This window comes from Heterodontus francisci, chromosome 23 (genome assembly GCF_036365525.1).
Source record: "Heterodontus francisci isolate sHetFra1 chromosome 23, sHetFra1.hap1, whole genome shotgun sequence".
NCBI lineage: Eukaryota > Metazoa > Chordata > Chondrichthyes > Heterodontiformes > Heterodontidae > Heterodontus > Heterodontus francisci.
The window spans coordinates 62,406,725-62,422,274 of record NC_090393.1 but is presented as its reverse complement, the minus strand read 5'-3'; the positions used below and the strand labels follow the sequence as shown (position 1 = coordinate 62,422,274).

The 15,550-nt window shown below is 46.4% G+C and overlaps 1 protein-coding gene across 4 annotated transcripts in view; it reads right to left on the bottom strand.

Moving 5' to 3' along the window:
- Positions 1-15,550, bottom strand: part of cabin1 (calcineurin binding protein 1) — a 678,888-nt gene that overhangs the window by 67,712 nt on the left and 595,626 nt on the right. For all 4 annotated transcript variants that reach the window (XM_068055415.1, XM_068055418.1, XM_068055416.1 and 1 more), the window contains one exon: positions 12,728-12,802. In XM_068055415.1, coding sequence (XP_067911516.1) covers positions 12,728-12,802 — 75 coding nt within the window. The remainder of the gene's footprint in view (positions 1-12,727; positions 12,803-15,550) is intronic.

Sequence of the window (15,550 nt, the reverse complement as noted above, 5' to 3'; positions counted from 1 at the left end):
TTTATAATGGCCAATTTACCTATCAACCTGCAAGTCTTTTGGCTTGTGGGAGGAAACCGGAGCACCCGGAGAAAACCCACGCAGACACAGGGAGAACTTGCAAACTCCACACAGGCAGTAACCGGAATCGAACCCGGGTCCCTGGAGCTGTGAGGCTGCAGTGCTAACCACTGCGCCACTGTGGTCAACAGGTGACGGCGTGAATGGCGTCGCCGAGGCCTCCCCCACTACGTGCTTTGAGGGGGCGGCCGCCGTCAATCTGTAAAGCAGTTGCCTGCCGCGTCATCATGGCGGCGCGGGTCCCACGGGTGTTCCATACCAGCTGCCGGAATACAAAATCCAGCTCTTAATGTGCATCTTTGCAAGAGGGCTATTAAGACTGGCCCAGGTTCCATTCCCTGATCTGGGAGTTAAAGTGCTAGTGTAAAACAGCTAGAATACTACATACAGTACTGGTGACTACATTACAGGAAGGATGTGACTGCCTTAGAGAGGGTACAGAGGCAATTTACAAGGATGTTGCCAGGAATGGAGAACTTTAATTATGGGGAAAGGTTGGATAGGCTAGGGCTGCTTTCTTTGGAACAGAGGCTGAAGGGAGATTTAATTGAGGTGTATAAAATTATGAGGTACCTAGATAGAGTGGATAGCAAGGACCTATTTCCCTTAGCAGAGAGGTAAATAACCAGGGGCATAGATTTAACGTAACTGGTAGAAGGAGTAAGAGGGGAGTTGAGGAGAAATTTTTCACCCAGATGTCTTAAACTCACTTCCTGAAAAAGTGGTTGAGGCAGAAATCCTGGTCACATTTAAAAAGTGCTTGGATATGCTGTAGAAGTGCCATAGCCTACAGGGCTATGGATCAAGAGCTAGAAAGTAGGATTTGGCTAAATAACACTTTTTTTCAGCTGTCACAGACACGATGGGCTGAATAGCCACCTTCTATGCCATAAATTATCTATGTTTCTATGATTCCTGTGCTGAACTTCAACCTTCCGATACCTAAAATTGTCTTCCATCATCAAATTGGTCATGGTGAGCCCATGTACTCATTTTGGAAGAGGCCTCACACTTGAGTGTTTTGTGACAATGGGCACCAGCAAGGACCAGTGTTGTGAGTGTTCCTCACTCAGTACGACTCTTCCAGCCAGGAGCTGCAGTGGGTGGCACCCATACCTGTGTCAGCTAAATTCAGGCTCAGCAAGTTTCTCGCTCACTCAAACTAGTGACAATTCACACTATCTACAAAAGTAAATGGGAACCAAATTGAAAAATTTCATTATAAACTTCCTCCTGACACATGGTCATCCCATCTGAATGGTTTGTCGCAAAGGGAAATGCAATATAAATGGCAATAAAGAGGTTTCTTGAGTGGGAGACAATAGGGTTTTGCAGTTGAGAAGAAAATAATGAACTAATAATGTACCTGAGAACAACACCACAGATACTGGGGTAGGAGGGGGTGTCGCCTTACCTGCAGGGAGTCAGTTATTCCCTCCCATGAGATGATGCTAATTCTATTTGCAGATTATCGCAGGGAGAAGAATCACATGATTTCTGAAAACCCTGTAGATTATTAAGTCTCTAAAGATTCATGTGAAAAATACTAAGAACAAATTAGGAATTATTCTGAAATCCAGGAATTTATTTGGGGAAAATAATGGATTAAAAAAAAAATGACATTTTTATAAGCCTCCAAATAAAAAGATAAAGGGATCCATTCACTCTACAACATATTAAAGGGCAAATGCATAACTGTTGCTTAGAATTCTGTGGAGAGTATGTTTAATGCACTAGCTTAGACCTTTCACCCCTGGGACCTAGGTTCAAGGTTACTCCAGACAGATAGGATGCCAGTTGTCTCTCTGCCAAGTATAATAGACCAGAAGAGTTCAGCAGCCTCACGCCTGTCTCTAATGGGTGTGCACCCACAGTACAAACAGCTCACATTTCGAAAAAGTCAGTTTAACTCAACGAGCGCATAAGAACAGCTGATGTAAGAAAGTAAAGGTAGCTTGCACTTAGCCATAACATTAAAGAAACAAAAGTCAGATTGGCTAGGGAGGGCAGAATCATTCAGGGTTCCTGCTCCTGATGGCAATCTAATACCTCCTGCTAGAAAGTGAGCATGTGGGCACTGGTGAGGACATCATCAGGTTTGGTTTTGATCCATTCACAGTTAACTATCCAATGGTCGTTCAATAGAAATAAAGAAGAAATATTTAGTGATTTAATTTTGAAATGGTGGTTTGATGTTGATGCTCGGTTTAACTTACACATGAAGACTGGCCACCTGAATGAAGTACAACAGGGCATATAACACTATGGGCCTGTATCTCATATTTAGCACTGTCAGAAAAGTGGCGAGGACAGTCGGAAAGGGAATATTGTTTTTAATAAATTTAATAATTTATAACATGGCACTCCGGAGTTTAAACACAACTCCTCCACAGCGAGACTGTCCTCACCCACTCCTCCACAGCGAGACTGTCCTCACCAACTCCTCCACAGCGAGACTGTCCTCACCAACTCCTCCACAGCGAGACTGTCCTCACCAACTCCTCCACAGCGAGACTGTCCTCACCAACTCCTCCACAGCGAGACTGTCCTCACCAACTCCTCCACAGCGAGACTGTCCTCACCAACTCCTCCACAGCGAGACTGTCCTCACCAACTCCTCCACAGCGAGACTGTCCTCACCAACTCCTCCACAGCGAGACTGTCCTCACCAACTCCTCCACAGCGAGACTGTCCTCACCAACTCCTCCACAGTGAGACTGTCCTCACCAACTCAACAGCGAGACTGTCCTCAACAACTCCTCCACACAGTGAGGCTGCCCTCACCAACTCCTCCACACAGTGAGACTGTCCTCACCAACTCAACAGTGAGACTGTCCTCACCAACTCAACAGTGAGACTGTCCTCACCAACTCCTCCACACAGTGAGACTGTCCTCACCAACTCCTCCACACAGTGAGACTGTCCTCACCAACTCCTCACAAAGTTTTTTTTTTATTTCCAAAATATACTTTATTTGTAAAAATCTGGAAAAAATACATCACAAAACAGTTCCAAACAGCACCAAGTCAAAAAATACAAACAGTGCAAAGGAGATCAGTTTCCTTCAATACAAGAGTGAGTTGCCTCACAACACTTCCATTTCATTTTTCATACCACATACATTTTACAGCACACGTAAATTTTCCCGATACAGTTCGAGGGGCTTCCCATGGATCCAGCCCCTCAGTTCAGCTTGGTGGGGGGACCTTACACCGTGGTCTTTCCCCATTGAGCCTTTCCTGCGGCTGCCCCAAGCTTTAGTGCGTCCCTCAGCACATAGTCCTGGACCTTGGAATGTGCCAGTCTGCAACATTCGGTCGTGGACAACACTTTGCGCTGGAAGACCAGCAAGTTTCGGGCAGACCAAAGCGCGTCTTTCACCGAATTGATAGTCCTCCAGCAGCAGCTGATGTTTGTCTCGGTGTGCGTCCCTGGTAACAGCCCGTAGAGCACAGACTCCTGTGTTACAGAGCTGCTTGGAATGAACCTCGACAAAAACCACTGCATCTCTTTCCACACCTGCTTTGCAAAGACACATTCCAGAAGGAGGTGGGCAACCGTCTCTTCCCCACCACAGCCACCTCGAGGGCATTGTGCGGAGGGGGTAGACTTCGGGCATGCAGGAAGGATCTGACAGGGAGGGCTCTTCTCACCACCAGCCAAGCTACATCTTGGTGCTTATTTGAAAGTTCTGGTGATGAGACATTCCGCCAAATGACTTCGGCAGTCTGCTCGGAGAACCACCCGACAGGATCCACCATCTCCTTTACCCATAGGGCCTTGAGGACATTCCGTGCAGACCACTGCCTGATGGATTGGTGGTCAAAGGTGTTTTTCCGCAGAAACTGTTCCACGAAGGATAGGTGGTACGGCACAGTCCAACTGGATGGAGCGTTCCGCGGCAATGTGACCAGGCCCATCCTTCGCAACACCGGGGACAGATAGAACCTCAGCACGTAGTGACACTTGGAGTCTGCGTACTGGAGGTCTACACACAGCTTGATGCAGCCGCACACGAAGGTAGTCATCAGGATGAGGGCGACGTTGGGTACATTTTTGGCGCCCTTATCCAGAGATTTGAACATCGTGTCCCTCCGGACCCGATCCATTTTGGATCCCCAGATGCAGCGGAAAATGGCTCGGGTGACCGCCACCGCGCAGGAGTGGGGTATGGGCCAGACCTGTGCCACATACAGCAACAATGTGAGCGCCTCACACCTGATGACCAGGTTCTTACCCATAATGGAGAGAGATCGCTGCTCCCACATGCTCAGCTTGTGTTGTACCCTGGCTACTCGCTCCTCCCAGGTTTAAATGCACGCCCTGGCCCTTCCGAACCATATCCCCAGCACCTTCAGGTAGTCTGACCTGACGGTGAAGGGAACAAAGGATCGGTCAGCCCAGTTCCCAAAGAACATGGCCTCGCTCTTGCTGTGGTTAACTTTGGCTCCCGAGGCCAGTTCGAACTGGTCGCAGATGCTCAACAGTCTGCGAACGGACAGCGGGCCCGAGCCGAAGACGGCGACATCATCCATGTACAGGGAGGTTTTAACCTGAGTGCCTCCACTGCCTGGGATTGTCACCCCTCTTATGCTCACATCCTTCCTAATAGACTCAGAAAAGGGTTCAATGCAGCAAACAAACAAGACAGGGGAGAGAGGACAGCCCTGTCTGACTCCAGATTGGATCGGGAAACTTTCTGATTCCCACCCATTGATTGAGACTGCACTACTGATGTTTGTGTAGAGCAGTTTGATCCAATTGCAGATTCCCTCCCCAAACCCCATTTTGGAAAGCACATCCATCATGTAGGTGTGCGATATCCTGTCAAAAGCCTTCTCCTGGTCCAGGCTGATGAGGTAGGTGTCCACCCTCCTGTCCCGTACATAGGTGATCGTATCCCTGAGTAGCGCGAGACTATCAGAGATCTTTCTGCCGGGTATAGTACAGGTCTGACCAAGGTGGATCACCAACTCCAGAGCAGACTTGACTCGACTGGCTATGACTTTGGACAGAATTTTGTAGTCAGCATTAAGCAGTGAGATGGGCCGCCAATTTCTGATTTCCACCCTCTCCCCCTTCCGCTTGTAGATGAGGGTCATGATGCCTTTCCTCATGGATTCTGACATGCTGTCGGCCAGAAGTATACTCTTGTATACTTCCAGCAGGTCTGGGCTGACCCAGTCCCACATGGCCGAATACAACTCAACCGGTAAGCCATCGCTTCCGGGAGTTTTACTCACCTCGAAGGACTTGATGGCCTTAGTCAGCTTGTCCAGAGTTAGCGGCTTGTCCAGTCTCTCCCTCATGCTGTCATCCAAGACCTCTGCGATAGATGACAGGAAGGACTGGGAGGCTCTGCTGTCTGTGGGCTTCGCGTCATACAGCCCAGCATAAAAGGATTTTCTGATCCTTAGTATGTCGGACTGCAAAGACGTTACCGAGCCATCATCTTCCTTCAGGCTGCTGATAACAGAGCTCTCTCTGTGTACCTTTTGGAAGAAGTAATGAGAGCACATCTCATCCTGCTCAATGGAGTGGACTCTGGACCGGAAGATGATCTTGGAGGCCTCCGTGGCAAAGAGCAAGGCCTGCTGGCTCTTTACCTCATGGGGGTCCTCCTTGAACTCGACTCCCATCGTCTGCAGCTGGAGCAGATTTTGCATACTTCTCTGGAGTCGGGACATTTCTCTCTGTCTCTCTCGCGTCCTCTGAACACCTTTGAAGATAAAGAACCTCTTGATGTTCTCCTTGATCGCCTCCCACCAGTGAACTGGAGACTCAAAGAGGGGTTTCACGGTCCTCCAACCTTTGTAATCCCTTTTGAGTTCCTCAACGTTCTCTGGGGTTAGCAGTGTAGCATTGAGCTTCCATATCCCCCTGCCAACCCGCTGGTCATCCTGTAAGTGACAGTCAGTCAGTAAGAGGCAATGGTCAGAGAAGAACACCGGCTTGACGTCGGTGGATTTGACCGTGACAGCACGGGACACAAACAGGAAGTCAATCCTGGAACGGGCAGCCCCGTCTGTTCTTGACCATGTGTATCAACGCTGCGCTCCGTCTGCAGGCTTGCTGAAGACGTCGTGCAGTTTGGTATCTTTTACTGTTTCTATTAGGAATCTGGACGTAGCGTCCAGTTTACTGACGTCACTGCCGGATCGTCCAGCTGCATCGATGATGCAGTTGAAGTCACTGCGTAGGATGACCGGACTGGTCGTCACCAGCAGCAGTGGGAGCTGCTGGAAGACGGTCAGCTGCTCGCTGCATTGTACCGGGGTGTACACGTTGATCAACTAGGGCAGAGCATTATTGTACATTACATCTGCTATGAGGAGGCGACCGCCCACCACCTCCTTAACTTCGGAGATGGTGAAGTTACCTCCCCGCAGCAGAATACCCAGGCTGGAGGAACGGGAATTATTACCGGGAGGCTGTCCTCACCAACTCCTCCAGTGAGGCTGTCCTCACCAACTCCTCACAAAGTGAGACTGTCCTCACCAACTCCTCACAAAGTGAGACTGTCCTCACCAACTCCTCACAAAGTGAGACTGTCCTCACCAACTCCTCACAAAGTGAGGCTGTCCTCACCAACTCCTCACAAAGTGAGGCTGTCCTCACCAACTCCTCACAAAGTGAGGCTGTCCTCACCAACTCCTCACAAAGTGAGGCTGTCCTCACCAACTCCTCACAAAGTGAGGCTGTCCTCACCAACTCCTCACAAAGTGAGGCTGTCCTCACCAACTCCTCACAAAGTGAGGCTGTCCTCACCAACTCCTCACAAAGTGAGGCTGTCCTCACCAACTCCTCACAAAGTGAGGCTGTCCTCACCAACTCCTCCAGTGAGGCTGTCCTCACCAACTCCTCCAGTGAGGCTGTCCTCACCAACTCCTCCAGTGAGGCTGTCCTCACCAACTCCTCCAGTGAGGCTGTCCTCACCAACTCCTCCAGTGAGGCTGTCCTCACCAACTCCTCCAGTGAGGCTGTCCTCACCAACTCCTCCAGTGAGGCTGTCCTCACCAACTCCTCCAGTGAGGCTGTCCTCACCAACTCCTCCAGTGAGGCTGTCCTCACCAACTCCTCCAGTGAGGCTGTCCTCACCAACTCCTCCAGTGAGGCTGTCCTCACCAACTCCTCCAGTGAGGCTGTCCTCACCAACTCCTCCAGTGAGGCTGTCCTCACCAACTCCTCCAGTGAGGCTGTCCTCACCAACTCCTCCAGTGAGGCTGTCCTCACCAACTCCTCCAGTGAGGCTGTCCTCACCAACTCCTCCAGTGAGGCTGTCCTCACCAACTCCTCCAGTGAGGCTGTCCTCACCAACTCCTCCAGTGAGGCTGTCCTCACCAACTCCTCCAGTGAGGCTGTCCTCACCAACTCCTCCAGTGAGGCTGTCCTCACCAACTCCTCCAGTGAGGCTGTCCTCACCAACTCCTCCAGTGAGGCTGTCCTCACCAACTCCTCCAGTGAGGCTGTCCTCACCAACTCCTCCAGTGAGGCTGTCCTCACCAACTCCTCCAGTGAGGCTGTCCTCACCAACTCCTCCAGTGAGGCTGTCCTCACCAACTCCTCCAGTGAGGCTGTCCTCACCAACTCCTCCAGTGAGGCTGTCCTCACCAACTCCTCCAGTGAGGCTGTCCTCACCAACTCCTCCAGTGAGGCTGTCCTCACCAACTCCTCCAGTGAGGCTGTCCTCACCAACTCCTCCATAGAGCGAGTCTGCCCTCAACAACTCCCTAAATCTACTCTTTACGTATTCTCTTTATACATAAAGAAACTGTTGTGTGTGTCAGAACTCTATGTATGCTGGATGGTGCAGAAAAGCCTCACCAAACACTGAATCCCCTTTAGCACAAAAACACCACCTTTGAGCAATGGCCTGGATCATGTGATTCCAAGGTGAAGGAATGCACTAACATTAAGTCATGTTTGGTGATTCCAGTCCCAAAGATGTAATGTTATGCACTTATACCCAAAGGTATAAATATATAAAAACCTGCCAAGTTAAACCGAGCTTCAACATCAAATCACCATTTCAAAATTCAATCACTAACAATAATTAGCAATATTTCTTCTCTACTTCTATTCTTTTTTGGTTGATTTAAATTGTGAACACTGATCACCTCTTGGAGGAACTATCCTCAGAAGTTACCAAGCTTAAGGACACAATTTAACACCAAAATGTTGAAATGATGAGGTTGCTGAGGCACTGTCGATTATTAACATCTTTATTGATGTAATACAGCTCCCTCACACTGTCTCAGCCAGATAATTCCTCACTGCTGGGTCTTCTGCTGAGATTTTCAGAACTGCTTTGAATTCAAATTGTAGAAACAAACAATGGCTTTTGATTTGATCAATGAACATTGAATAGAATAATGTAATTTTCATTAGGGGTTCCTCAAGCAAAACTTATGATGCTTTCTTAACTGCAATCATAGTTATGAATGCTCGGCATATACGGTGTAAGAAATCTGGCTCTGATCAATACTCTCAACTGATGTCATCAGGTGAAGAGACTCACCAATAACACAATCAATTCATACAATATTCACACCCCATCACACATACACCCACAAGGACACCCACACTAAACGTACCAGCAGATACAGTGAAGAGTGAAGCACTCTGAACTTGTGTGAACAACATTTTATAATTAGGCATCCTTCAGCTGCCAACAGTTAAGTAGTATGTCGTTGATTTGGTGACTCACTCCCAATAATTCCAATTAAACTGGCTGGTTCTTATCAGATGCCAGCTGTCAGACTGGAGCAGAGCGGATACAGAGGGAGCACTGCATTCTCTGCAATGATCTGGAGAGTACACTGAGCTGAGCTGTCAGGAAAGCAGGACCCTTGTGCTGTGTGTAGAGGTCCGAAATGATGTTCCCTTTTAGACCTTTCCCTTTGCTAATGCTGGCACCAGTGATACAAGAAGGAAGTTCCAATTCCTAAGAAATTGGGTGCAAACATAGGAAAAGGCTGTTTAAATGTATTTGAGAACACTTCAGGTTTGTCCCTTACACTGACATGCATATTTAATTTTAAGCTAAAAATATTGGAGGTCTATCCAGGACTACTAGGATTTCAGATGGATTCCTCTCAGATCTCTGGGTAAGGATGCAAAAATCTCAAAAATTATAATATTTTCCTCAGAAGGCTGGAGAAAAGCTGCATAAGCCGGCACTGTGTGCCAGTGGTTGGGAGGTGTAGTGAGAGCAGGAAGCCTAAGGTTTGAGTCACCAATATACTAGAATTCTTCTTTGTATAACTGACCTGTAGAAATAAACAAATGTAGTCTCTAATTTTTTTTTGTAGTGTATGGTCCCTTTAAGTGCACAGCCCTTTCAATTTTTTTTCACACTGTGTAACTTGTGCAGCCTGCACAGGAACTTTCAGGATGCTATGCGACCACATGGCCCCGCAGCTTAGAGGAAACATTAGTAGTGAATTGCAGAGAAAACCAACATGAAGACTCCCTGATTGTACTAGTGTGCTGTGTTCAGGTTACAGCAAAAGAACAAACCTACATTTATACTGGACCCCCAAAGCCCTCACAAGCAATGAATGAATTTTGACATGTAGCCATTGTTTTGATGGAAAATGCAGCATCCAATTTGTACACAGAAAGTTCCCCCAAATTGCAAGTGAGATGAATAGTCAGTAAACCTGGTTTTGGGCGAAGGAGAAATACTGGGGCAGACAATTCCCTACTCTTCTTCAGTGCTGCACTGAAGACGTGTATTTTGAGCAACCTGAAATACAGTTATAGCATTCAATAAAAAAATGAAGTTTTCTAATTCAACAGGATGTATAATGATAGAGGCTGGAGCAGACACATCATGAGATAGAAAGAGCCTGCAAAGGCCCAAACTATAGACCTAAATGAAAGGGAAGGAGAATGGTTTCTCCAGCTCATACTCAGAAGTCATGAATGGTGTGTGCATAAGCACCTATGAAATCTTTCCAGGGAGTAAAAAGCCAGCAGATACCATCCAAACGACAGTGCAAGCAGCATTGTTGGACGTGCACCATTAAAAGAAATTGCACGTGTACATGTAATACTGGGTTTGTTCCTTCTGCTTCAGAATCTCAAGTGTACATTGCAGCTAAGTGTGGAATATGGAAAGTATTCCAGCAAGAACCTAATCCAACCACTGTTACAGCAGGATCTGGAATAGCTTTTCATTTCCGGGCACCAGCAAAGCATCTAGTAGTAGCTTTGATACTCCTTGTGTGTGCAGCACCTCTAGCTGTTAGTCTGTGAAAGCACCCTTTTCTCAGTCTACTAGTATCACAACAACAACTTGCATCTATAAAGTGCCTTTCAGGTAATAAAACACCCCAAGGTGCTTTACAGGAGTTTTAACAAATGAAATTTGAGACTGAGCCACATAAGGACATATTAGGTCAGATGACCAAAAGCTTGGTCAAAGAGGTTGGTTTTAAGGAACATCTTAAAGGAGGAAAGAGAGAGGTGGAGGGGTTTAGGGAAGGAATCCAGAACTTAGGGCCTAGGTAGATGAAGGCACAGCTGTCAATGATGCAGTGATTAGAATTGGGATCGACGAAGTGCAGAGATCTGTTGGCGGGAGGGCAGGCGGCGGGGGGGTGGGGGCGGGTGGTTGTCGTCGGGCTCGGGCTGAAGGAAATTACATTATCCCTCAAAACTGGCTGCTAGGAAAAGTGAGAAGGGGGTTCTTCCCCTTCACTCTACCTCCCTTTGGGGAAGTAGCTGAGCCTCTCCCCCTCCTGCCACTGGCAAACTCAACTCACGCTGCACTTTTTAAAGAGATGCCTTGGCTGTTTACTTCATTGGAACTCTGGGCTATGCACACAGACTGGCATTGCTGTTATGGTCAGGATAGTGCTCTAACTAGCACTGCATCAGGAACTTAAGCTGTTTGAGAGTTCACAGACCCACTGTGAAGGTGCAGGCTTGTGTATTGTATCGCAGACTGTGAAAACCACAGATCTTTTTCTTTTTGGAGGTGAAGAAACTATCATGAAACTGTCTCAACAGCCCTGATGCAGCGGTGTCAGTCTATTACACACTAGTTTGCACACCAGGACTACTTGCCCAATACCTCTCAGGCACTCTAAATATTTCACATACTTTGAAACAATAACTGCCCAAATGCAATCACCCTTTTAAAAAATATTTCTTCAAACAGAGCTAGTGATTTATGTAACTTGCATCTTCAGAGGTGGGATTGCACTGATGAGGGAGGCTAAACCAGGTTCTGCTGATAAGATCGCAGGAAGTCGCCGCTGTTGACATGGCAGTTTCCACATATACAGCCTGCTGCTGGTTTGCATCTGCTGTTTCAGACCACAGATCATCTGCACCTGTCCCTTTTGATGAAGTTTAACTTACAGCAACCCAAAATGTCATTGGGAAATCAGAGATTTTTCTCAAATGCCTGCAATAATTTTATTAAAGTTCTAAACTTGGTTACATCGAAAAACACAGCAGTACCACATTTTCATCCCATTCGATGCTTTCCCTGCAATTTCTGAACAGATCTGCGTTGCCTGCACTGGGCAGCTCTTGCTGGGGGCTAAAAGAGAGAGGTCACTATGACCCATTTCAAGTGCACCGATACTGAGACCTAAAAGGCTTAATTTCCATAGTACTCATGTAATTTGTGCACAAGAGTGCAAAATATGAGTAATGTAAGTATATCCAAAAGTACAAGAGAGTGTGTGAATGAGTGAGAGAATCACTGAGCGCAAATGAGTGAATGAGAGCATGAGTGAATGACAATGCATTTGCGTACGTGACTGAGCGAGTGTAACAGTGAACGACAATGATTCTGTGCACGAGTGAGTGCATGAGAGAGCGCATGCCGAGAGAATGAGAGCAAGTTAATCAATGAGAGAGAGAGACAGTGAAAGAGAAAGAGCAATGCACAATGTACAAGAGTCCTGTCCACATCACGAGATACAGCAACATCATCCAAGCAAGAATCTATTCTGTTGCTTGTGCAGCTGTTCACTTCAAACTGTCAACGCCTTCACTGAACTGCATTTCATTCTGTAGCATTTTGCTCTAAGAAGTCCAAATAATTGTAACTGTAAAATACATCTGGTTCCTAAAGCAATATTTACCACACAACTTCACATGTATCACATCAGTGTTATCACCCTAGGTCTGCATATTTCAGGCTGACAGGTAGGTTCATTTCTTTTATCAGGCTGCACTAAGTCACCAGCCATGAGCTGTGTGATCTAAATACTGACATCAGTGTTTTACATCAGATTCATGTAAACCTCCTACTTTCAGTGGAATCTTATCAAAAATGGAGGAGTTATCATTTCTAACTGATGTACCAATGGAGTGATTAGATTGTCTTCATTCCCACAGCATTGCTTACCAAGAACCTGCTGTAATTTAGTATCAAATGGAAATCTCCAGCTGTGGCACAAACAAGACATAACATGGAATAGTGTCATCTTGAGCACGTGACTTGGGACATTTTTATAAAGAATGACTAGATTTGACCATATTGCTGGGCTCCTGAAACAAATTATGCCCTCATACTGTTGAGTGGCCGGTTTCTGGACTTTTCTTGATTACTGCTGTGAAAAGACACGTGCACACACACACCATTTATATAAACGTTCAGTTTCCCTCCCTCCAATAGCTCACAATCAGTGCTTATATCTGCTACCTGTTTCTGCGTTGATGTGGCCATTTGCAGCTGGCAGAACTTCATGGCTTGCTCCAAAGCTACATCTTCATCAACCTGGAAAAAGATTTTTAAAAAGTTAGGAAACAAGAAATTAAAAAATGTGAAATCCCACAGGACTAGAATACCATTTTCTTCCCTACTGCAACAATCAAATCACTATAAAGTATAACGTCTCTGTGGTACTGACATTACTATGGAGTTGCACTCGTAGCTCTGTTTAGTGGCAGTAAGAATACAAGAATTGTTAATGAGCAATAAATGATAATTAAAGCCAACAAGCTCGTCTCTTTTTCATAGATCAATTCGATACATTTGCCTTCTCAACATATCCCACAATCTATTTTCCCTCCAAAAATACCACCCAGCTTCCAAAATAACCATTTCCAACAGTTGGAATCATCTTCATTTCCCCCTCTATATGCTCTTTGGGCAATATGACGTGATCCACATATGATATTTTTAAAATAATTTATCAGGACAAAAGAAACTGAATAAATCCCAACACAGAAAAACACAACTCACACATCAGCATGGCATATTGCTCTTTGCGGTAAATATTATAATTGTATCTCTCAGCATTGTAGACAAATGGGGGGTCTAAAGTGTACAGCCCCCAAATATGGGCATGAGGATCATGATGCACAATTCTGTGCCCGTGAATTGTAATGCAGGCAGCGTGCCATCTTTATGATTGCTGTATGTACCAGCGCGAACCACGCTGTACACTAGCTGCATTCATCAGTAAGGTACCCAATATGGCTACTTGTTGTCACTTTTTAAAGCCAGCCTGCACTTTTTAAAGGCAAGATGCATTGTGGCTGCAGGAAATGCTGACATAGTGATGTGCACCAAAGAACAATGGTTGATCATGGGTGAAAGCAGTTACCAAGGTTTTCCAATACTCACTGGAGTGCTTGGCGGAGGAGATGGAAAGAAGGACAGATGTCCTGTATCAGGGACTGGGTAGGAGGTCCTCCAGACAAATATCAAGAAGGCAGTGGGAACAGGTCGACGTGGAAGTAAATGTCAGGAGTTTAACCCCAAAACACTGGATGTAGCATCGGAAGAAGTTTAATGACCTCACACAGGTAGTCAAGGTCAGTGAATGCACCTTCAAAAGCCATATCCTACCAACTGCACCACTAGCCTCAGGCGCTGCTCAATTCACCACCGACCAGCAATCTCCATCAATCAAGACTCATACCTAACACTCATATGCTTCACCTCACACTCACATACTTGGCGCTGTTGCAAGCTTCATTGCCATGTCTCACACACTAGCAACTATCCAACCATGACAATCTCATCACCCAAATATATTGCACGACACTCACTGACATGCTCCCCTCCCTCATGTAGAAGGTGACACACAATCGGAGGCAGCAGGAACTAACCAGACTAATTGCCATGGAAGAGACGGTGCTGGCCATTATAGGAAGGGCCACTGTTGGCGGTGGCGGGGCTGAATCTCATGAAGATGATGGTATCTTCAAATCTAACCCTCCTCCTCACATCCTACTTCCCCTCATTCCACAATCTCTTCTGAGAGAACATCTGCAGATGGTGTAATCACACATTTCTTACTTACCCCTCTCCCCTCAGCACAACCTTACCCTTGCCATTTTCCCTTTTAGCCACCCAAGAACTGCAACCTGGTCATGCAGTGGAAGAACACCAAGAAGACACACTGTCACTTGATTTCACATTTGCAGTCACCAGCTCAGACACATTTTTTTTAATGATGTTGATTGAGGGATAATTATTGGCCAGGATACCAGGGAGAACTCCCTGCTTGTCTTTGAAACGGTGGCATGGAATCTTTTACATCCAACTGTGAGAGCAAATGGGACCTCAGTTTAACATCCTATCGGAAAGATGGCATCTCTGACAGTGCAGCACTCCCTCCGTACTGCAGTGGAGCATCAGAGTCATTTACGGCATAGAAGGAGGACATTCAACCCATCGAGTATCAACGGGAATCTATACTTGGCCCTGTCCAATATATGCTGGAATCCATACTTTTCCTCTCCAGTATCCCCTAGAATCCATACTTTGTCCTCTCTTCTTCATAACTACTTAGTGACATCATCAGGAAGCATGGGGTCAGTTTACATGTGTGCTAATATTAAACTGCTTTGATCCAAAGGATGATACTACAGGCTCCAAATTCCTGTGTCATCAACTACAACTTATATTTATATAGTGCCTTTAATGTAGTAAAATGTCCCAAGGCACTTCACAATGTTAACAAAATTTGGCACTGAGCCAAATGTATGTAGGGCAGATGACCAAAACTTGGTGGAGAGGTTTAGGAAGGGAATTCCAGAGCTTAGGGCCTTAGCAGCTGAAGGTATGGCAGCCAATGGTGCAGCGACTACAATCAGAGGTGCACAAGAGGCCAGAATTGGGGGAGTAGAGATATCTTGGACGGTTGCAGAGCTGGAGGAGATTACAGAGATAGGGAGAGGAGAGACCATGGCATGATTTGAACACAAGGATGAGAATTTTAAAATCAAGGTGTTGCCAAACTGGGAGCCAACATAGGTCAGCAAGTCCCAGGGGTTATGGGTGAATGGGTCTTGGAGTGAGTTAGGACATGGGTAGTAGAGTTTTGGACGACATCATATTTATGTAAGGTAGAATGTGGGAGTCAAGAACTGGATAAGCCAAAATTTCCTTCATCTTAATACCAAAATAAGATCCCATGGTATAGGAGGTAACATATTAGTATGGATGGAGGATTGGTTAGCTAACAGGAAACAGAGAGTAGGCATAAATGGGTCATTTTCAGGTTGGCAAGCT